This window comes from Siniperca chuatsi, linkage group LG5 (assembly GCF_020085105.1).
Source record: "Siniperca chuatsi isolate FFG_IHB_CAS linkage group LG5, ASM2008510v1, whole genome shotgun sequence".
Taxonomy (NCBI): domain Eukaryota; kingdom Metazoa; phylum Chordata; class Actinopteri; order Centrarchiformes; family Sinipercidae; genus Siniperca; species Siniperca chuatsi.
This window is the reverse complement of record NC_058046.1, coordinates 20,975,112-20,998,322: the sequence shown is the minus strand read 5'-3', so window position 1 is coordinate 20,998,322 and position 23,211 is coordinate 20,975,112. Positions and strand designations below refer to the sequence as shown.

The window sequence follows — 23,211 nt, the reverse complement described above, 5'->3', positions numbered from 1 at the left end:
TAGCTAAACATTGTGATTGGCTTAAGACAGTCTGATTGGTTCAGCTCAGGGAGGAAGGGTTTGATTGGTTCAGCTCAGGGAGGAAGGGTGACACAGGGGGAAGGTCAAGACAAGTGTTAATACTCACAGAAGAAAGACAAAATGGGATCAAACACGCACGCACATACACACACACACACGTGTAGTTGCACATGCACACCACTGTGATTAACAGTACCACCCACTGAACAGCACCTGTGTGTGTGACTGTGTGTGTGTGTGTGTGTGTGTGTGTGTGTGTGTGTGTCTGTGTGTCTGTGTGTGTGAGTGCTTGTGAGTGCTAGGAAAAAGGTCAGGGCTGATCACAGTCAGGAGTCTCTCATATGGACTGGATCAGCCGCTGCAGAGGTCAGAGGTCACAGGGTCAGGGGTTGAGAGGTGAGCGGTGCTTAGACGGGATGAGTGGAGCACAGAAAACCCTGAACCTGCTTTACGACCCAGTTTCACCCACCTCACCAATCATGACGTGGTCACTTTATCACATCTGTTGTGTGTCGGTCACTTAGTATTTAATACTACTAGTTACACAAAGGAAGGAAGAAGAAAAAAAAAAACAATTCTTAGCAGCTATGGACCCCCACAAATACATATGCATTTCGGTAATTACTTAAAAAAAAATGCATTTCAATACATACAAACAATTTCCTTGTGCAAGGAGTCACTTATTGTAAATAGATCATTCTAATAAAAGCCTCTTTATCAGCTCATATGAATTTATCAAATTATTTTTTGCCAGCAAAGTTATATTATAACTTCATATTCTCAGCATAAGAAAGACACTGGCCTGTGCATACTGGGTAACATGACTATAATGTATATGTATATATTTGTATATAGTTCTGTGAATACAGTATGTATTGTGTACTGCCACCTGGTTGGTGGTGGACACGCTGGTGATAGCCAATAATTTAATTACAGTAATTAGTATATGCTGGATGTTTAGTGTTTAACATGTCTATCCTTACCCATAGCACAATCACCAATATAGCTTTATATTTACCAAAGTAGCTGCTAGTCCAAGCCTTTCTGTGTTCCTTTAGCCTTTTGGTGTCTGGATTTGTGCACAAACTGAGCTGGATTCGTGTGCTTGGATGATAACATACCATTCTGTGAACTACAAATCAGGATTTCTTTATGTGGAAGTAGTATTCACACTAAGACCAATACATTTCTGAAGTGGTACCAGAAAGTCACAATATTCCATTAAAGCTGGGGTTTTGGGTTTGTCCCTGGAGTCATTTTCCTATGAGTTATCTCTGGGGCTATAGTCTGAATGGAGATGAAAACAGCAAACTGCTTGAACATGTAGTGAGCAACAGATGAGCAGCATAAATAGATTTTTTTTTCTTTTAAGAGAAGTGGAACACAAAGTGAGTTCAAGTCCTACTAAATAAATGCACACACCGTATTATATTACATAGACAGAGAGAAAAGGAAAAGAGAGAGAGATTTGAGCTGATTTATCATGACACTTGTTAGGAAGGTTCACGGCAGCTACTAAGAAAGACTATATTTGTGTTTCTGTTTCTGTGTGTGGGTGAGAGCTGATTCGTTTGTACATCTGCGTGCCCGTGTGTGTGCACGCGCACGACTTCAACCCTGTTCCTGCTGAGCCCACGTTACTTTGATTGACAGGTGGGACTTGCCTTCACTCACCGCACTGCCCGCCCAGCGCGCCTCCGGAATGGCAGCTCCTTGCTACGCCCTGATTGGCCAGAATCTGCGTAGTTCAACCAGGTCAACAGACTTAGGGCAGTTTACAGAACGGCTATTGGTCAGCTGCATAATCTACATTAGTAGCCCCACGTGGAGTGGCGGCTCTGATTGGTCCGCGGCCGTTTTGTGGGCCGGCCTAGAGTTTCGGTTAGCTGGGGAGCGTGAAACCGCGTGAGAAAGTTGCCATTGAGGTAAAGCAGAGCTAGACGGTGGACTGTCGCCGTCGCTGTGGGAGTTGTTGCTATCAAAACTAACAACATATTTCCTCTTTTTTCTTGAAATCTATTTTGGACGCAGGTTTGCATCCAAACTCAGCGGGGAAGTAAATATTTCTGTTTTTGTTGACAGTTCAACCGCCAACTAGCGACCGCGGCGAGTCAAGTGGGAACTCTTCACTGCAATTAACTTGTGTGGATTTGTTTCTGATGCTCTGACAGAGAGCCGACAGTTTGCGGCTGTCTGTTGGGGGTCTACTGGCTTTTTCTTGTTCGTTTGTTTGTTTGGTCGTCTCCCTGTACTCGGAATATATCGGAAACCCTCACGAAACAAACGCTGGCTTAGTTTCTCACCTGGTTCTTACCCTCCTCTTCTCCCCCAGCTTAGCTGCCTCCAGCTAATGAGCCGTTTCCTGTGTTGTTCCGGTTGATTTACGGCCACGCTGCCGGTGGAGCGGAGGAGAGACCGCGGCCGAGAGACACAGAGTAGCTAACAGGGATTCACATTAAACGGTCGGTGAACTCGGACGGAGCGGCGGGGCGGCCGGTTTTGTTTAAAATTAACGACAGTTGGCCCTAATAATAACGGCGGATGGATTCGTCTCCGTGATCTGGAGCACCCCACATCCTCACTGTACCCTCATTTGATCCCTCTATTTTTAAGAAGGCAACGGTTGCATCCTCCCGGAGATAACAATGTTTCCCCAGGGGCGACACCCGGTAAGACTCTTCCCTTCCTGCTTTAACAGTTGTTCACCTGGCTGTAACCTGGTGTCCACGGCAGCCAGAGAGATAACATTACCTCTTTGTATGACCCGCGCCTCTTGTTGTCTTTTTGTTAACAGCCTTTAGGCTAAGCAGATGTGTAAATCAAGCTAGTTCTTCTTGTTAATTGGGCTCTGCATCTGCCCCGAGAAGCAGAGTGGGATTGATAATATTGTTTGTTTAATAACGGCTAATAATTAAAAGATGTTGACATTACATGTGAGCCTGGAGAGAAATATGATGCATTTTGTAGACCACATAATGAGGCACTATGATGTTAATAATCCTGTGTGTGTGTGTGTCAGACGCCCCACCAGGCTCCAGGCCAGCCCTTCAAGTTCACCATCCCAGAGTCACTGGACCGCATCAAGGAGGAGTTCCAGTTTCTTCAGGCACAGTACCACAGGTGGATAATACAAACACACACATTCACATGGAAGGGCTCCACTGTCCTTGTTTCCTCATTGTCATCTGCCCTCTAACACTAAACCTCAACCTAACCACAGTCATCCCCTTTACCATAATGAACAAAACCCCAGCTCTGGCCTCATACTAACCCATAAACCTGGATTAGGTTCACATACACACACACACGCACACACGCACACATATGCAGCAGACCGAGGCATCAGTGTTAGTGCTAACACTGTGGTAGGTCTAAGTCTTGGTGATGGGTGAGAGCCAGAGGGTGGCGTGTGGGCTCAGGGTTTCATAAATCACTCCTTATTTTCCCTTGTGTGTGTGTGTGTGTGTGTGTGTGTGTGTAGTTGTGTGTTCGGAAAAGACTGTCTGAGTATGTGTGCAGTTGTGTTTCTCTTTGCTTTGTATGTCTGTACTTGTACTATGTTTTTGGGGAGGGTTGGCCGCAACAGGTGAAAGTTACTGACTTACAAACAGGCTGTTTTGTTTCTAATACACATCCTGATTCACGCAGACAAAGAGCAGGGTTAAACCAAACATCCAGCAGACACTGCTTATCATAGTTCGACAGGAAGAATCACCTTTTCCATTTCACTTTCATCCTCTTGAAAACCAGCTATGTGCCCTGCACTATTTAGGTTTCTCTTCGCATTTGTGAGTGCTTTAATCAGTGAGAAAAGGAAAGAGGGATCAGAGGAGACTTTAACCTGTCTACCAAGTTGTGTGATTTAACATTGTTAATTACCTATTGTAAAAAAAACAGCTGGAGGTTTGTACTGTAAAACTAAGGTTGAAACAACTGAATAACCTTCCACAGGGGCTGACGATTATATGTATAAATTCTCAATCTGTGGAAAACTGAGGTGCTGGTTTACACCGACAGGCTTGGGTTGAATGAGATCAAATTAGCTTAACTTTAGAAGTTTTAAGTTTCTCTTAAAGTAAATGGTGTATTGTTGTGTTTTTCAGTCTCAAGCTGGAGTGTGAGAAGCTGGCCAGTGAAAAGACGGAGATGCAGAGACACTATGTCATGGTGAGATCTTTGTGACACTCAATTAATTTGCCCCACGACAGCACACACTGAGGCTTTTGCCCTGCTGAAGTGTTCTCGAGGAATTCCCTACCAGCTCCATGTGTTTCTAGAGCTGAACTTTCATCTTTCCAAAGGCTGGGAAGTGAAAACTCTTATTTGAAGATTTGGTAAATGATGTCTGAATGAAGGGAAGAGGCACAATAATAATTAGAAAAAACATGAAAGTAACACCTGTTTTTATTGAGCACAGTTGCACTGAGTTTCATTACTCAGAAATGCTAATGAAGATGATTAGAGTGTCAGATTAGACTGTTACGATTTTGCAGTTTGTGAGTAGGCAGATTTTTCATTTAGATTAAACTGAGCACCAGTGTTTCAGCAAACCCAACATGTCACTAGGTTGAATGGATGGGTTTCTGCATTTATCTCTTCTTTCTAAAGTAAAATACCATTTTACTTTAATAGCCACTTTACCTTAAACAGTGTGAGGTCAAAGGAGGCTTAGTGCATTTGATTGGGATGCTGTGTCTGTTTTTAAAGTAGTTTGATTGCTCTGTGAGGAAGACCTGGTGTCACCTTCCAAAAAACACCCTCATCTTTAAAGTTGCATATATTCTCTTAGCTGTTTAAGCCAAGGGTTCAGAATTCCTTTCACTAATCAAACCATCTGACTCTCTGTCCTCTTCAGTACTATGAGATGTCTTATGGCCTCAACATCGAAATGCACAAACAGGTATGGATGCTTATCTGTCTGCCTCTTGTCTACTCTCTGCGTCTTCCTGTTTATCTCTCTTTCCCTCCCTCTCTCTCATGGCAGGTTTTGATGTATTTGGTGTGTGTGTTCCTGTTGACGTGTCCTTGTGTGTGCGCAAATGCATTTGTGCGTTCATTCATTTTTGTGTGTGTGTGTGTGTGTTTTTTACTGTATGCTTGCATGTGTGGATGTGTGTTTATTTGTGATCGATGGGGCTCTGTCTCCATTTCCCCAGTTAGGGCCGGCCACCTGAGCCCAGAGGCAGGATGAATGGCTCTGTAGATTGATTGGTGCTGTCTAGGGGAGCGGCCTGCTTTATTACATTAGAGGGGCAGGGCTGGGGAGGGCAGAGGAATCGATCACGGTGAGGCCGGCAGAGTAGAGACAGTTGAGCTCCCCCTTTTAGAAGCAGGGAGGCAGAAACACACCAACACACACTTTAGTAGGGCAGACACACAAGTATGCAAACACGGAATACAGAAAGGACACTTACCTACTGTAGTGTAAGGTAAGGACATTCAAGTACAGCCATAAGTAATGTATGCAAACACATGAGGACAGAAAGTCAAATATGTTTATGCATGAGTACACACATTGATGCATTGAAAGGCAAACATAATGTGTAGATGCATGGAAGAGAAGGGAAAACTCTCACGCTCTTTCTCATGCACACAAACACACATTTCCCCACAGGAGTGGTGCATGGCTCAGAGCCTTTACCAGTAATTACCACAGCTATCGACCAGTCAGACTAGAGGAAATTGGAGGTGGATTGGCCTGGCTGTTTCACTGAGGAGTGGGGATGCTTCTCTGACTCTCTCACACTCCCTCCCATTAGTTTTTGTTTCTCTTGTTCTCCTTCTCATCCTGTATTATTCTTCCCTTTTTTATGCCCCAAGTTCTCTTCCTTTCTTTCTGCCTTCCTCAGTCTCCATTTAAAGGTATGGGATCTCTTCTTCCTTGTGCTACACCCCCACCCTCTTCCGTCTTTCGTTTTATGTCCATGTGAAGCTACTGTTCTTATATTGTGAGGGAGATGCAGCTCTTCCTATTGTCCACACACACACATAAACACACACACACACACAATAAAAAGCTCCAGGGGAGGTCATTAGCTTGGGGCTGCAGTTGTCAGAGCAACAAGCTTCTGTGGGCGGGGGGTACGGGGGATACAGAAACAACCCACCTCATGCTGTGGAGGTACGTGTGTGTGTGTGTGTGTGTGTGTAGTATGGCGGTAATGCTCCAATTATATGTGTAATGGGAAGCCTGTTCTCTGTTAGCACAGTGTGTGTGTGTGTGTGTGTGTGTGTGTGTGTACACTTGCATCTTCTCTCTGTATCCTCAACCTTTTGTTTACCCACTCTCTCAGTTATATGAATATCACAGTGTGGACGGTTTACCAGAGCAATTCTCCAATGTTGTTATTCAGGAACTGATTTGAGAAATTTACTAAAAGTGCTTGGACACATGAGTTGTGAGTTTTCTGTTACCTTTATTTTATTTCCTCTAAATGTTGTTGAATCATGATTTGTAATGATGCCTCACTTAGGGATTGCAGCTTCGGATATCTGTGGCCTTGTCCGCTTGATCCTTATTAGTTTTGTCAGTTAGCTTAGTTAGAATAGCTCAGCTGACCTGATAGTAGTTGGTCAGACTATTCTCAGATGGCCTAATCAGTGAGCCTTTATACAAGGCTAATTATAGGCTTACAACTCAAGATTCTGAGAATGGACGTGCAGGTATGGTCTAGCCTGAAATAGCTCTTTATTTAAAGCTTTCTAGGCATTCAATAAGTTGGACATTATGAGATTGAGTTACAGCATGCGGAAGTCAGCAACTCAAGTGCGGGCCAGGGTGCAGGTTTCTACAGGGCTGAAAGTATGTTGTTATGGTCCCTCATTCTCATTCCTTGTAGAAAGGCTGAGATTTACACTGAGAACAAGACGTATCACATAAATGCTGCGCAGACTGGCAAACCAAAGCAGTTAAATACAAACATCAAACTAACCAACTGTCTTCCACCAATAGCCTGTTGTGGGCTTGATATAAAAATGTGCCTCTCCATAATAAGCACTGTAAAACAGATGTGCAATTGTCTATTTATAGCTCTTCACATGGTGCAGATAGTATAGTCCCCAATGTACACAGATGTGTAATTGAGCATTTTAAGCTTTTCACATGATCAAATCCTTATTAGACATGTTAAATTGCACATCATGTACTCTCACACATGCAGTCATTAATGACAAACAGAACTACTAGTGCTCTGAAGGCTTATAACTCCTTTTGATTCCATATTCTCTTTGATTCTGGATAAAGAGTCAATTATTTATGGTGTTCGCAGGATTAAGCTGTTCATATTTACTTACCTCTATTTGGTACTTCTATCTTTACTTACTTTTACTAAGCATATTTACTTAGCCACCTTATTTACATTCTTCTGGTTAGTGCCATTTGTAATTATATTAGTTTCAGTGATACTTATATTATAGATGTAGCTTAGTTAGTTAATTTAGTTAGTTCAAGAGTCATTCTAATAGGCTAGTACTCTATTTAGCCCATCCAAGTACATAATTGGCTGAACCGTGGCAGGGTCAGTTATTTTGCAAGCTGAGCTGTGTCTGTGCAGACAGGTCTGATGAGAGAAAGTATGCTAAAGAGGGCGTCTCCACAATGTCAGCTTTTCAGGAATGATCAAACCATTAAATAATACATAGTGCTTAGGTGTTCGGTAAAATTTTTAAAATCGAGACCAAATAATGTATGCCTCGAAAGTTTCTTGGAAAGAGGAAGTCCTGTGTGTTTTGGCCTTTTTCACTGAGTTCTGAAAAGTTTCCAAGCCCATGAGTCATTAGTTTTCAACACATAATAATTACAATCCTCCACCTTTTCCTAGTTTTTCACACAACAACAACAACACATAGGCCTGTGAAGCTTTCACATCCAGCGTGTGTGTCTATGTACCTATTTATGTGTGATGTGTGTGTCTGATGAGCCATTACTAAGTTTCATGGCTCCTCCAATTCCCTCTTCACCCTGGCCTTCTTATCAATTTGATTGGATGTAATATGAGTCCCCTTATCTGATTTGGTGCCACTGTGGGGGTATCTGGTTTCAGCCAATTGTTGCCACCTCCGGGGGTTTGGGGGGCAGTCGGATGTGTTGGCATGGATACTGGGGGAGAGCAAATGGAGTTAGTAGCTGATGAGATTATGTTGAAGTGCTGATGGGAAGAGGGACAAGAGCACACAGAGAGAGAGAGAGAAACTTGAGCTCACACTAATGATTAGACAGGAAAATCTCATTGTACTGTGTGTGTGTTTGTGTGTGTGTGTTAGTGATGCTGAAAATGGCACAAACTGAATTTGTGTGTAAAGGGAAGTGGATGGGTGCCGTTATTTTATCATAGACTGATAGGGTTTCAGTGTGTTTGTGTGTGTGTGTGTGTGTGTGTGTATGTGCACGCTTGTATTACTTTATTGGCGTTGCTGAACAGCTGTCTTTTCTAAATGAATGTAATTATGTTATTAACAATTAAGTCTCTTTCTGTCTCTTCCTCCATCAGACTGAGATTGCCAAGAGACTAAACACCATCTGTGCACAAGTCATTCCCTTCCTCTCGCAGGAGGTAAGCATGTGTGACTTTGAGCTACAGACTGTGTTTTTTATGTGATTCATACACTCCAGTTGTCTCTGCTAGCTTTACTGATAAATCAGCCTTTTACTCTTGGTCTCTAGCAACATTGTGTTTGTCTGTGTGTTTTGCAGCATCAGCAACAGGTGGTCCAAGCTGTGGAGCGAGCCAAACAGGTGACCATGGCAGAGCTCAATGCTGTCATCGGGGTACGTGGACTGCCAGGGCTTCCACCTACAGTGTGTATTCCTCTACTTATTCTTAACTTAAATCAAGTGTGTCTGCATATCTGTGTGTACTCTCGTTCCATCTTTTCAAAAATCTAATTTCTTCAATAAGAAATATAGTAGGGCTAGCGTTGTTGAATGTGAAAGCGCACAGCATGTCATACTAGTTACACAAGTATAGCAGTATATCTATGAGTTTAAACATTTCTGTGTATATGCTTATGGTTCACCTCTCCGTAACCTCACAAGTAAGAAGAGGAGCACAGGTTTGTCTTCCATTTGTAGAAACATTTTCATAATTTGTTTGCATCGTAATGAATATGTTGCAGAAACAAAGACATAACTCAAACACGACACCCAAGTACGTCAAAGTAACTTTCAGAATCACTACTAAAGCTTCACTGTGGTGCTGGTGTTGTATATTATAAACCTGCACAAATAAGTTTACATTGATTTTACATTGTAGCCATATAACTGACACTGTGTTTTAAAGGAAATGCAAATATTTAAATACCTTGATCACCAAAGTAATCAAGGTCAGGCATATATGTAGGACATATGAAGGAGTTGGATGGAAATGGAAAAAAAAAAAATTAAACTCAAGGATGCAGATAGTTTCTCTTTTTTATGGACTATGGGTCTGGAAATACGATTGATTGATTGATTGATTGATTGATTGATTGATTGATAGAACTGATCTTTTTCACGGTGAACGAGAAGAGAACAGAGGATATGAATCAGTTGGGAGAAGTGTGATGAGAGGTGTTATTGAAAAGATGTCATCAGCCTGTGATGAATGATGGTGCATGACCATCTATTCAGACTTGAGCTGAAAAGGGATTGGCCTGGTGAGTGTGAAAAGAAGTTACAAAAACATAAACTTCTTGCTTGCGGTTTCGCTATGATGTTTAGGTTAAAAAAAAGAGAAACAGAGTCTAGCTTTTTGGGTGGGATGGGAGGTAGTTGAGAATACTTTTCTTTATAGGAGCTATAGGGGCTTGACTGGTGGGAGGTGAGACCAGGGGTTTGAGTTGAAGGGGAATGTGGGAAGGGGGGGAGTCTTCATAGCTTTAGCTTAGCAAAGAGTGGGCAGTGGGTTTAAAGAGTTAAATGTGAGGTGGGCTTGTTAGTTGGCGTGCACTGATGGGGGTCTGTGTGTGTGTGTGTGTGTGTGTGTGTGTGAGATGGGGGGAGAGGTGGATTTGGCAGTTGCTGTTTGAGTCTTAATTGCAGGATTTCAGTGTTTGTAAAAGGGGGGGTCACAGCGTTGCCCTTACACTCCCCTCTTCCACTCTCCTCCCGTCTCCCACGCCAGCCTGTCATTCACCCCGTTTGTGAGTTAAATGAGTGTAATGAAGCATGTTGCCCCCACGTCCACACACTCTCTCACACACACACACACACACACACATACATGCATACACACCAGCTCACACTAACGTCCCATGACAAACCGGGCTCCCCTTGCCTCCACCAATACTTCCCCTCCATTTACTCCCATCAGGGGTCCTGTTTGTGTATCCATGTGTATGTGTCTGTGTATTTTTGCATATGTTTGTGTGTGCGTCTGGGTGTAGCAGAGCGTGCATTTCTGTTATCCCCAGAAAGCAACAGGCAAGGGTAGGATGGTTGAGTGAGGATGTGTGTGCCTGTCCTGTTTATCTAGACTCTGTGTATGCATGTTAGTGTGATCAAGTGTGACGTGTGGGTGTGTTTATGTTTGATTGTTTGGCAGGTGAGCCAACTCAGGAAAGTGTGTGTGTGTGTGTGTACAGGCAGGCGTGGGGGTTGAGGCTAAAAGACTGTTTCGTTGTTTTGCTTTCATTCATCGGGGGAAGGACGCAGAGAGTGAAGGATGGATTGAGAGGGAAAGAGAAGGCGGGGGCTCAGGAGAGGGGGAGTGGGTTAGTCAATTAGGTGAGATAAAAGTCGGTTTGACCTTCAGCACTCCTTCCACCCCTGCCGAGTCGCCTCCTGTGCCCCCCTTCCCCTCTCCTCTCCCTCCTTCCTCCTCCCCTCCTGGTGGCGAATCAGTGAGCTTGGATTCCTGCGGCTACTGTCTGAGGAGGCAATAATGATGTTTTGGAACACAAAAGCATTTCACGCTCCGACGAGCGCCTGATTTGGTGTGAAAGAGAGAGCAGGGCTGCCAGCCAAACTCTTTCTCTCTCTCTCTCTCTCTCTCTCTCTCTCTCTCTCTCTCTCTCTCTCTCTCTCTCTTCAGCCACCTCACTCCTTCACAAGACCTGACAGTGCAGGCAGCAGCTGGGCTCTCGGCTCTCTCCCCCCACTTCTCAGTCATTCCTCCTTTTCCTCCCCCTCTTCAACCACCACATCCTCGGGCTCTGGGCTGTGATCCCAGCTGTCAGTATTGTTCAGTGTTTGACCCCAGAGGGAGGAGGGTCTGTGTGTCGGTGTGTGTGAGGTGGTGTTTAGGGGGAGAGGATGTGTTCACCGCCTTGTAGACTGCAGCAGCTTATTGAGGTGGTGTAAACCCAGTCACTGAAGAAACTGTCCCATCTGTTGAAGACTTCAATAAGGCCAGAAATCTCTATTGATAAGGTTACAGAGTGCTATTGATTTTTACTTATAGATGGCTCAGTTTCATTCACTGACACTTGACTTTTTGGTGTCAGGCGTCAATGTTTTACACATTTTATAGCATTTTTTGGCTACATCCAGTGAGCGCAACATCTCATCTTTTTAGTACTTGCCAGCATTTCGCACTGCATCACAGGTGTGATGGATTAGGCTAGCAGCATGCTCCAAACAAAACTGCTAAACTGCTGGTGAAGATGACCATTACTGGTCAGCCTGTGTACACTGAGGACTTAATCAAAAATGCACTGCTGCACTTTGGCAAATCACCAATTTATGTTTCGTTTGCGATACATATTGCCAGCTTTAGGCCTACAACATCTCAAGAAGGTTCAACTGTGTGTTGCAGCATCCCTGAAAGCTCCACGTCTTTCTCTCAACTCAACACCTCTTCCTCTTTCTGTCTTTTCTCTCTGTCTCATAGCAGCAGCATCTATCCCATAACCATGGTGGTGCTCCTGTGCCCCTCACCCCTCACCCTGCCGGCCTCCACCCCTCTCAGTTGGGTGGTTCGGCTGGTCTCCTGGCTCTATCAGGAGCACTTGGTGCTATTCCTCCCCATCTGATGGGAAAAGATGGTGGTGATAAAAAGCCCCACCTGTCAGGACCAGACTCACACCCTGCGGGACCTGAGCACCTGAGAGGTGAACAAACATACCCTACATTCTTGAAATAAATAAGTTTAAGTATAAGTATTAAGTATAATAATAAGTTTGTGAATTTGAGGGAAAACATCAGGACTTAAATAGACATGGGTCATTGAAATTGCTTGAATTTATATATTTAGTGCGAGAATAGAAATTTAAGTTCTTTTGAGATATATATATATATATATATATAATTTAAATTAACATGACTGCAACACAGTCAAGACTCTCTCTCTTTTTACTTGTTGTCAAAAATTCTCAGTGTTGTAACAGTAATTAACCTTGATCTGTGTCTTAAACTTTCTTTCATATTTTTGTTTTGTTTTCTGCTCTGCTGAACACCCAACCCTAACCTCAACTGCATGTACACATTTCCAATGGCAATAGAGCGAGAGCCCAGCACAGTAAGTACTTCCTCTTTCTGCAGCAATGTTTACTGTTCTGACAAACCACTATTTTCTTGTGTTTCTTAAAGGGATAGTTTGGTTTTGGGGAATTTGACTTTGTTCTTAGATGCAATTTGACTTTAGCTCAACAGTGAGATTAGTATGTCTTAGCTCAGTTGAGAGACGTCTATGGGATCAGTAAGCTCTACTCAAGCTGAAGGAAAAACTAATTTAAACTGTCTGCTCTAAGTAAACTATATTTAGTTTACATATAGCAGCTCCAAGTAATGATCTAATTGTTTGGATTTGTACTTATGAAATTATCTACCACTGGTTATGTAGGATGAACAGACCTAAAAAAACAGAATCTCAAGGTCTATCATCCTTAAGGTGTATATTTTTGACTGTCAGTTTCAAAGTCTGTTTGTGTGTTTGGGGATATCTTGGGTAGAGCTTTGGCCTGCCTGTTTAGTTCTGCCCTAGATCTGCTCTGAACTGTTGGGTTTCTTTTCTCCTCCAAATGAGCTTTTTAGCATGGTCACACGCACACTCACTTGCGCACGCACACACACACACACTCCTCCAGCCTATCCTGCATTGTTGTGCCTATTTAACACCTCAGTGAGCAGATTACCCCTCCCCCCTCCTCCCACCGCCCCTGATCCCGCGCTTAAAGACTCTCATTGTGTTTAATATCACCACCACTGAGAGGAGAGGGGTTGGGAAAGGGAGGGGAGGGGGGGCAGCAGTCATATGACACTGTGTGTGTGTGTGTGTGTGTGTGTGTGTGTGCGCGAGAGACCATGCTAAAAGCGAACAGGGGAGAGACGGAGGAGGGAAATTGCTTATGTTTTGCGGGTCAGTGCTCCTGTGCTCAGCTCACTAAAACCTTTCAATAAAGGGGGAGGAGGTGGGTGGGAGGGAGGGAGGAAGAGGGGGAGGGCGTGAAGGAAGGGGCCTTTGGCAGAATACAGATTTTCACCCCCCCCCCATCCTTCTGTTTCCCTCCCGTGTCTCTTGTCACCCTTTCTTCTCCTCCACACTCTCACACCCTCCCTTCATCCTCTCTGTCCTCTAATCTCATCCCCTCCCTTTCTCCTTTTTTCTCACCCTCCTCCTTCTCTTAGCTATTCCTCCTTCATTTACCCTTTCCTCCTCTCAAAGCCCAAGCGCTCACTCGCTAGATGTGTGCACGCGCATGTGTGTTTGTGTATGTTGGATGCACATTTCATTGACAGGCTGAGACTATAATGGACTCAACATGAAGCTTTAATCCATTAACAATAGGATCCGTTGGCCAGGAGGCCGGAGGGGGCCAGCTGTGTGTGTGTGTGTGTGTGTGTAGTCTTGGGACAAAGAGGGACACACAAATGTTATGCAAGTAATACACACACACACAGACACACACACACACACAGTCTGTTACACACTTGATCATACACACAGGCTTTTACAGTCAATTACACATTGTGCACACACACACACACATACACACATTGACACACACACACATACTGCAGCCAGTGCAGCTTGTCAGAGCCAGGAGAGGGAGCACTGATAGATTTTGAGGGCCACTCAATGTAATCATCAACTTCAGGGGCATGTGTTTGTGTGTGTGTGTGTGGGGCTGTGGTCAAGTGAGAAAAGAGGTTGCTGTTTAAGTGTTAGTGCTGCTTAATTCATGCTTCTGTGAACTATTAATCTATTTGCAAGTAAGAGTCTGTTTTTCTAACCTGCTCTACACATAGCTGTGTAGAGCTATGGTAGATGGATCAGACAGTTTAGTGAGCTCATGCAGAATGCACACACAACAACGCACAACCTGAACTTTAAATGGCAAAATTGTCTCACCTCTGCAAATCCTTTTTCTTATTTTTTTTCTTCTTTGTCCTTCAAACTCTCCTTTCTCCTTTTTTTCTTTCTTTCTACGCTACTTATCGTTTTTCTTTAATCTCTCTTTCCTCTGCTCTCCTATCCCACTGTGTTCTGTCCTTCTACTCCTCCTCTCTACTTTCATCTGCAGAGTAACTCATTGCTGCCAGAAAGTCTTAGGAACTCAGATAAGCGACGCAACGGACCTGAGTTTCCAAATGACACCAAGAAACGCAAGGTGGATGACAAAGACTCTAGCCACTATGTAAGTAATGGTTCGCTTAAGGGGAAAAAATATTTAAAATTTGTCTGTGTTCATTTGCACATGCATTTTTAGTCTTTGTACAGATATATATGTATAGTCACACATTGGATGTTAAGAGTGATGTTTCACTTTGGTATTTATTTCCACTTAATATTCACTTAAGTCCCTTGGCCTGTTTTTCAGCTAATCAAAGGGCAAGGACATTTGTGACAATCTTCTGTTAAAGAAAATTACCAGACCTAAGTGCAGAATATTAAATGGTGTGCTAACTGATTGCCTTTCTTTGCAGGATAGCGACGGGGAGAAAAGTGATGATAATTTAGTGGTGGATGTCTCGAATGAGGTCAGTATGTTTTGATATTTTTTATTGTTTGTTAGTAGTTGTGATGATTGTGGTCGTTTGGTTGATCGTGGGATGGATGCAGTCCCTTTTTAAAATTAAGTACAATATATTCATGGTTTGAATCATCTATCCAGGAAAATGCCAACATCACTTTTGTGCAGTAATCTTGCTCTCAGGCAATTAACTGAATCCATGTCCCTCCACCAGGATCCTGCCTCACCTCGTGGCACGCCTCTTCCCTCCCCGAGAGAAAATGGTCTGGATAAAGCACGTCTTCTCAAGAAAGATCCCTGTAGTCCAGCCTCTACTGCATCATCAGCTAGCTCCTCCTCCCTCAAGTCCAAAGAGATGTCAATGGTAGGGATGGACAAGACTGTTTCAGTTGTTTTAGCATATAGTTGGATAGACCAGGTAGACAGATCGTTTGATAGGTGAATACATATGTAAGTAGTTACATATATCTTATATATTCCTAAAGTGTCTCTCTCTTTGTGTGGCAGCGAGACAAGGCAGGTACACCAGGACTAAAATCAAGCACACCTACGCCAAGAGGTGACTCCACCCCTGGTCCAAGCTCCACTCCTGGAATCCGGCCCAGTCTATCAAAACCCCCCTCCATGGAGATGCCACATCCACCCAGTAAACATAAACATTTGTATAAACATTTATAAATAAAATATATAATAGGTTATGGGCTTTGGATAAATGATGTAGGACTTTTTGCTGCTTCCTAAAAAACTTGTAAGTCTTGATGACATCACTAATGTTTCAGGGCACACCTTTTACTTTGGAAAAACCTCATGCATGTGCGGCGGTACCCAGTCTGCTTGATATGAAAGCTAAATCTGATTCACAGTTTCAGTTACAAATCTCTGTTTGCTTATGCTTAAAGGGACAGTTCTGAACTGTCCCTGCTCTCTTAGTTGTTAGCTTTTCATGTGTTGTATTCTTTCCTTCCCTCTCCTCCTCAGCTGCAGGTTTGCGGACCCCCCTGGCTGTACCAGGCCCATACCCGGGTGCATTTGGTATGTTGCCCCACGCAGCAGGAATGAACGGGGAGCTGGCTGGTGCTGCCGGGGCTGCGGCCTATGCTGCCGGACTACACAACATGTCACCTCAGATGAGTGTCGCTGCTGCGGCCGCTGTGGCTGCATATGGCCGTTCACCAATGGTGAGTGGAAAAGGGTGACTTATGTGACATTTCATATCTGTGTGCGTCCATCTGTTGCATCCCAAAATTAAAGAAAGCAGCTGCTAAATATCAAATCAATATAAGCGGTTAACTGTATTTAAGATGTTCGTTTTTTTCATGTTAATAATTGTTGATGTACAATGCGCATAAAATGTTTTAACCACCCTTTGACTTTTTCAGATTTTATTGTGATACAGTATTGAATCACAGTGGATGTAATTAGGTGTTTTTGACCCTGATCAACGGAAATTCAATCAAAGTATCAAAGTGAAAACAAATCAAATTCAAATAGCTTTATTGGCACGACCAAAATACTGTGTTGCCTACAAATGTATCTAAACTAATTACAAATATGAAACAAAAGATATTCACCTCCTTCAAGACAATATTTATTAGAGGCTCCTTTGGCAGGAATTCCAGCCTTGACTCTATGTAGATGGGCCGGTATCGGGTTTGCAAATCGGGACGCTTCAGTTTTTATCCAGATCTTCTTTCTAAAATTTCTTGAGCTCTGTAAAGTTGCATAGTGAATGTGAGTGAACAGAATGGAGTGAATTTTCAAGTCATGCCTTCTGCTTCTGCTGCCTTCATATAAGTTTTTTCAACAGTGGCTTCCTCTTTGCCATTCTCCCTGAAGCACCTGGGCAACTGTTGTATGCACAGTGCTCACAACTCAGCCATGAAACCCTGTAACCTGCTCCAGGCAGATTTACAGCTGTACTACAGTATAGTCTTTCCATTTTTTATGCTTGACCTTACGCTACTCTGAGGAAATATTCAGTGTGTTGGAGATTTTCTTGCATCCTTCCCCTGATTTCATACTTTTCAGTAACAGTACATTAATTGATCTATTGTCTTCATGTAGCTTTTGTCAGGAAAGTGACAGTAACAGATGCACCTACCAGAAATCAAAATTTAAATCACTTGTCATGCCTTGATTCAACATGTGACCAACTCCAACTCATTAGGGAAAAACAACTAACTGCAGCAGTGAAGTCTTATGATGTCAATTATTTCTCATTTTACTTATTTTAGATCTATTTGTAGAATTTTAACTTGATTATGTTGATCAGTTACATCCACCATAATTCAATGTTTTAAAAGGATAAAAGATCAGGAAATTAAGTGGTGTGAATACTTTTCATAAGCACTGTATATTTTATATTTCAACGTGTCAATAGTTGCACCGTTGTATTTCTTTTGTCTCTGTGATAGTATTTATACAGTGGATATGTTGGTGTGCATTACGTTCACTAACCTCATCACTCTTGTCTGTATTTGCATAGGGTTCATTACACTGTTTAAATAGGTTTAGTAGACTTGTAGACAGCTGTGTCTGGGCAACACTTGATAGAAACTCAGGTTGTGTACTCACCAGTTGCGAGTGTGTGTGTGTGTATGTGTGTGTGTTTGTTGGATTGGGGATAGCACAAGTGCTGACAGCTCTGCCTGTGTGTGTTTGCTGACTCTTAAACTTGTCATTCAGATGCAGAGGGTGTGTGTGCTCCAGAGTGCCTGTTTGCTTTGTGCTCATGAATGTTTGTGTTCTGTTCCACAGGTTAGTATTGACTTGTGTGCATTTTGCCAAGGCCCATGGGTGTGTGTTTGCACTGTGCTCATAAAATGTCTGTGTTCTCTCCTCAAGGTCGGTTTTGATCCTCATCCTCACATGCGAGTTCCTGGAATGCCGCCCAGTCTGACAGGAATCCCTGGCGGCAAACCGTAAGTGTGTTTGCGGCTGCTCGTATGGGAATTGCCCTGTGGAACATCTGATATGTCCTAGGAAAACCTCCTCTAGAACTAATGACACTTTTCTCTTCTGATTTAACTCGTTCTTTCCTTTCTGCATATTCTTCCACTTTCTTTCTGTATTATCTGTCCTCCTCCTCTTCATCTTTGCCTTCATGTTTAACCTCCTCTCGTCTTCCTTTGTATCATCAGTGCTTACTCCTTTCACGTGGCGGCCGACGGACAGATGCAGCCGGTGCCGTTCCCCCCTGATGCTTTGGTGGGCCCAGGGATCCCTCGCCACGCCCGTCAGATCAACACACTGAACCATGGAGAGGTGGTGTGTGCCGTTACCATCAGTAACCCCACCCGACACGTTTACACAGGAGGGAAGGGCTGCGTCAAGGTCTGGGATATTAGTCACCCAGGAAACAAAAGCCCAGTGTCGCAGCTTGACTGTCTGGTGAGTGAGGTGGTGGGGTTGGTAGTGCGGATATACAGTACTAAATGTCTTTTGAGTGAGAGAGGTGTGTGTTGTATTCACTGTTTATCAAACCTATTAAACCAGTATTTCTGCAGTCATGGTGCATGTCTGAGAAGAGACTAGAAAGATATTTGTGTGATGTTTGTCACATAGAAATGTTTCCATTGATACAAAATATAGTATTGTTTATATATGAAAACATTAAATATATTTTTTGTGTCTGCCACATCAGAACCGAGACAATTACATCCGCTCCTGTCGTCTCCTCCCTGATGGTCGGACACTGATTGTGGGAGGTGAGGCGAGCACGCTGTCAATCTGGGATTTGGCCACGCCCACTCCCAGGATTAAGGCGGAGTTAACATCATCGGCACCAGCATGTTACGCTCTGGCCATCAGCCCAGACTCCAAGGTCTGCTTCTCTTGCTGCAGCGATGGAAACATCGCAGTCTGGGATTTACACAACCAGACACTCGTTAGGTAAGAGAGACCTTGTTGTTTGTACTCTTTGGTTTTAGTCAGAATGAACATGGAGCGTTTGCTTACTTTCAGAGTCATTCTTTGCGGAAGATTAGTACAAATAAATGTGTGGTTAAGGTAAATTTTAAGGGCATCTACAATTACCGCCTGGCTTCTCTAAACACCTGTGAACCACAGCATTGACCTTCCTTAATTAGCAGACTGTCAGCCCTGCCTTTTATTATTATAAGTTGTAGCACCAAGAGGCAGAATATTTAGCAATAGTACTACAAAAGTGGCTGCTGATGAGAAATACTGTAAGCCCTTCACATTTGGTAGTCTGATGCATACCAACTGCCTGGGCAACCTGATGCCTAGTGTGTCTTTGTTTAAACATTTCTGTCTTTATTTAACTCAGAATGTATGTGTGTATCCTGCAGGCAGTTCCAGGGCCACACAGATGGAGCCAGCTGTATTGACATCTCCAATGACGGCACCAAGCTGTGGACCGGAGGCCTCGATAACACTGTCCGCTCCTGGGATCTGAGAGAGGGACGACAGCTGCAGCAGCATGACTTTACATCACAGGTACACACTCATAATCAGCAAACAGTGTTTTGTTGACTAACTGCATGGCATTCCATAATTCTTTCAAAACGTTTGTATTAAAAGTAGTATCACTAGTAAGACCGAATTCAATTTTAGCAGCTGGTCAAATGGTCAATGCTAATACAACCCAAGTAATATTTCCTGTCTCTTCTGTCCAGATCTTCTCTCTTGGCTACTGTCCAACAGGAGAGTGGCTCGCTGTGGGAATGGAGAGCAGCAACGTTGAGGTCCTTCATGTCACCAAGCCTGACAAATACCAGCTTCATCTACATGAGAGCTGTGTACTCTCCTTGCAGTTTGCCTACTGTGGTAAGCAACTGTGGCTGTCTTGATCTCGGCCTATTTAGTCCTCCTTTCGTTCTTTTTCCACTGCTCGTTTTGAAGTCTAACTTAGAACCATCCCCCTTTAAAACGAGTGATTTATATGTGTTGTGAAGGTTTTAGGACATAGTGTTTTTTGGGGGTATTTTTTCCTTTATTAGGACAGTATAGAGGTAGACAGAAGGGAAGAGAGAGAGAGGGGTATGACATGCAACACAGGTCCTTGGTCCTTAAATTTTACCTTTTTAATTGGCTTTGTCTATTCTACTTTTTTCACTGTTTAACCATATTTTGTTAATGATGTCATTGTCTAACATTTTGTTTTACCCTGAGATTGCTCATTGTGCGTGTGTTTGTTTCCCTACCCAGGTAAATGGTTTGTGAGCACAGGAAAGGATAACTTACTGAATGCATGGAGAACACCGTATGGAGCCAGCATATTCCAGGTTGGGACAACAGATCACTGCATTCATTATATAAACATTCATTATATAAAATATTAACATAGATAATATCTAAAACAGTCGCCTCTGAAGTTGCTGCTTCAGCTTTAACAGGCCAAACTGCATTTCCACCAGCACTGCATTGCATCAGTGACTTGATAACCATGAAATTGTCATGGTGTCCTCAAAAAGAGAATTCTCTACTGTCCATTTACAGTTTTAATGACGCATGAAAGTTGCAAACAAGCTTGCTGTTGAAATATGCAGTGAAATCTTGCTTGTAGTGTGGTAACACTGTCTCATGTGCTGCATCAGCATATTTCTCTGTGACAACATTATCAGAACATGTTATGATAGCGACTGTATCTTATTAACCATTCAGCAATGTTGTTTGGATTGAGAGCACCAGACGTAATTATAATAGTATAGTTTTGTCGAAATTGTTCTTTACTTGTGGCTGATTTTTTTTTCTATTCTACATCTTTTTCTTTCTCTTCAGTCTAAAGAATCATCCTCGGTGCTAAGCTGTGACATATCTGTGGACGACAAGTACATCGTCACTGGTTCAGGGGACAAGAAGGCCACTGTTTACGAGGTCATCTACTAAAATATGGAAACAAAGCAAGGGCATTTGTTCTTTCCCACACAACTGATATGTTTCTAGAAATTTTCAAGTGGAGCCAGAAATCGCAGACAGGAGTGACCTTGATGACACCTTCTTTTTTCTGTTACATCTGCCGAGGAGACGCAGGAAGGAGACAAACATTTTACATGCACACATCTATTGTGCCTGTATACATGACTCCATATCAGCTGAGAATTAACTGGAGCAGCTGGATGTTAATGAAAGGAGAGGAATCATTTGGATGTTCTTGTCTCTACTGTTTTCTGCTACGAACTGCACTGGGATCAGTTACAGGGAGCCGACAATGACTGAACCAAAAGGGGGCACTGCATTGTTTGACTGGAACCAGCTCTTCTGGAGAACACTATACTGAACATCAGATTTTAAAACACACTTGATTCAGTGCCACGACCAGGGGCAGAGATCCTAGAAGGAACACTCAAACCAGATTGTTGAATTTGTAAACACGTGGCAGATGGAAAGCGGAAAATGTGGACAAAAACTGACAAAATAGTGGAGAGATGGATGAGAAGCAACATTTTACAGTGAATGCAGAACATGTTGATTTGTATTTTGTTCCAGACAGAGAATGCTTACAGCCTGTTGATAGCCCAGCTGTGACTCTCTGACCTTAGAACCTCAGCTTGCTGTTCTGATACGCCTACACTGCCTGAAAAGTACCTTTTCTGTCTTAACAGTAAGTCCTATCCTCACTAACTGCACTGTAGTAGCTGTCCAACTACACGCTTAGTACACACACAATGACAGTTTTAGAAATACTGAAGGCCATGTAGACTTGTATAGCATCACGCTGTTGTTGATTTCTGTGATGGGTTTGTTTGATCCTCATGAGGTACCCATTTCAGATGCCACCAAAAAGCATTTACATACTTTGGAGAAAAATTTGCTTACCAAACCAAATAAACTTCTAGAACAGGAGAATATATTGTAAATGTTGTTACAGAAGGATTAACTCTGGTTGTGTTCTTCTTTTTTTCTCCTCTATTTCTTATGATCCTGGTTGAAAGACTAATTAGTAGAAACCTGAAGGGGAAAAAAAGTTTAAAAGATTGAATTAATCCTCAAATCCCATTGATCCTCCTTCTCTAGTGTACCTGTTTCAACAGATTATTTCCCTACTTATATTTTTTCACATAACTTTACTCCACAAGCAACATAAGCCTTCTTACTGGATTTTCTTTTAACTTTTTAGCCCCTTACACTCTATACTTGAGCCACAGTGTGCGTCATCAACTGCACATGTTGATGGGGTTTCCATTAGCAAAGTGAGCCCCTATTACCTGAAGTTGAGCTGAAAACATTTCAGAGACTCGGTATTGATAATTGTTCAACTGGAGAGAGCTTCAGATTTACAAATAGCCTTTTCGATATGGTCTTGTTGAAGTCAAGATGTGGCCCCTGCTGTCAATTTGAATGTAATTCATTTGCTAGTGGACCAAGTTAATTGGTTGAGGTCATAATGATTAAACTTAATGGTCCCCCTTAATTTAAATGAATCACTGTTTTCAAATTCACCCCGACCCTGCCTTTATCACTCTTTGAAACACGATGTCTTACTGTATGGATAGTTAATCATGCTTCATAAACAGGGACCAACTATACTTCTAAAAAGATCATCTTGACAAGTAAATTAACTTTGTGTTTTAACAAGTGAAAAGTCCTTTCTACCATACTCATTAAATAAACGCCATCTTAAAAACTGCCTTTTAAAAAAAATACTGCTATTTGTTTCTGCTAATGTTCTTGAATGTGGGACATTTGTGAAATTGCCTTGAAAAGAACAACTGTGTCATGATGTTGTCTTTTCACTTTACAAAGAAGATTTACAAGCAAGATTAAATTATTTGTCAAGATATAGTCTTAAAGAGAAGGTCAGCAAAGGTGCAGTTGTATTTCAGCTTCAGGAAGGCGTCAGTCAGTTTCAGCCATTTTAAACTCATTATTTTCTTGACCTTGTGCTTAGTTTGTTTTTTTTTAATCTATTTTTGTCTGTTGAATGTTTGTAAAAATGTATATATCTGTTTTTTTTTCTTACAGGACATGCTTTAGAAATAACAAACTGTTTTTGTACATCTTTTACATGAAAAAGAAATGTCTAATCAGGAGAAATACTAAATGGTCTTAATGCTAGCTAATCTAAAATTATTGAAATATCTAGACAATAAATGTTTTTTTTTGTAACTGGAGTGGTCTTTGACTTTCTGAGTTGGTACATGAACACATTAGGACCTCATTTATAAAATCGTTTGGATACATTATAGATATCTGCGATGGAACTCTAAACTGCTCAGTGACCAGCAGAGGATAATTGTTGTCCTCATTTAGCTTTGTGTGTATGAAGCTCTGAAATAAAATTTACTTATTACAGAATAAAATTATCATACGTCACAGTGTCAGTTTTTTCGCTGACAT

The 23,211-nt window shown here is 42.5% G+C and overlaps 1 protein-coding gene across 5 annotated transcripts; it reads left to right on the top strand.

Moving 5' to 3' along the window:
- The first annotated feature begins 1,924 nt into the window (after positions 1-1,924).
- Positions 1,925-22,985, top strand: LOC122876236 (transducin-like enhancer protein 1). 5 transcript variants are annotated; one of them, XM_044196292.1, is made up of 20 exons: positions 1,925-2,690; positions 3,041-3,141; positions 4,125-4,188; positions 4,877-4,921; positions 8,511-8,573; positions 8,714-8,788; positions 11,832-12,048; positions 12,439-12,455; positions 14,461-14,574; positions 14,864-14,917; positions 15,125-15,274; positions 15,418-15,556; positions 15,889-16,088; positions 17,755-17,831; positions 18,051-18,300; positions 18,554-18,801; positions 19,221-19,368; positions 19,548-19,698; positions 20,080-20,156; positions 20,653-22,985. In XM_044196292.1, exons 1-20 carry the CDS (start codon positions 2,667-2,669, stop codon positions 20,758-20,760), a joined length of 2,322 nt encoding a protein of 773 aa, XP_044052227.1. In that variant the 5' UTR covers positions 1,925-2,666; the 3' UTR covers positions 20,761-22,985. The 5 variants fall into 5 exon arrangements, with proteins under 5 accessions (XP_044052227.1, XP_044052226.1, XP_044052225.1 ...); XM_044196291.1 differs by having other exon boundaries at positions 11,829-12,048; XM_044196290.1 differs by having other exon boundaries at positions 8,714-8,818.
- The last annotated feature ends 226 nt before the right edge of the window (positions 22,986-23,211 follow it).

Coding starts and splice junctions, on each gene's coding strand:
- LOC122876236 (XM_044196289.1), top strand. CDS start 2,667: ATGTTTCCCCAGGGGCGACACCCG. Junction 19,699..20,079: donor CTTGCAGTTTGCCTACTGTG/GTAAGCAACTGT, acceptor TTCCCTACCCAG/GTAAATGGTTTGTGAGCACA. Junction 20,157..20,652: donor ATGGAGCCAGCATATTCCAG/GTTGGGACAACA, acceptor CTTTCTCTTCAG/TCTAAAGAATCATCCTCGGT.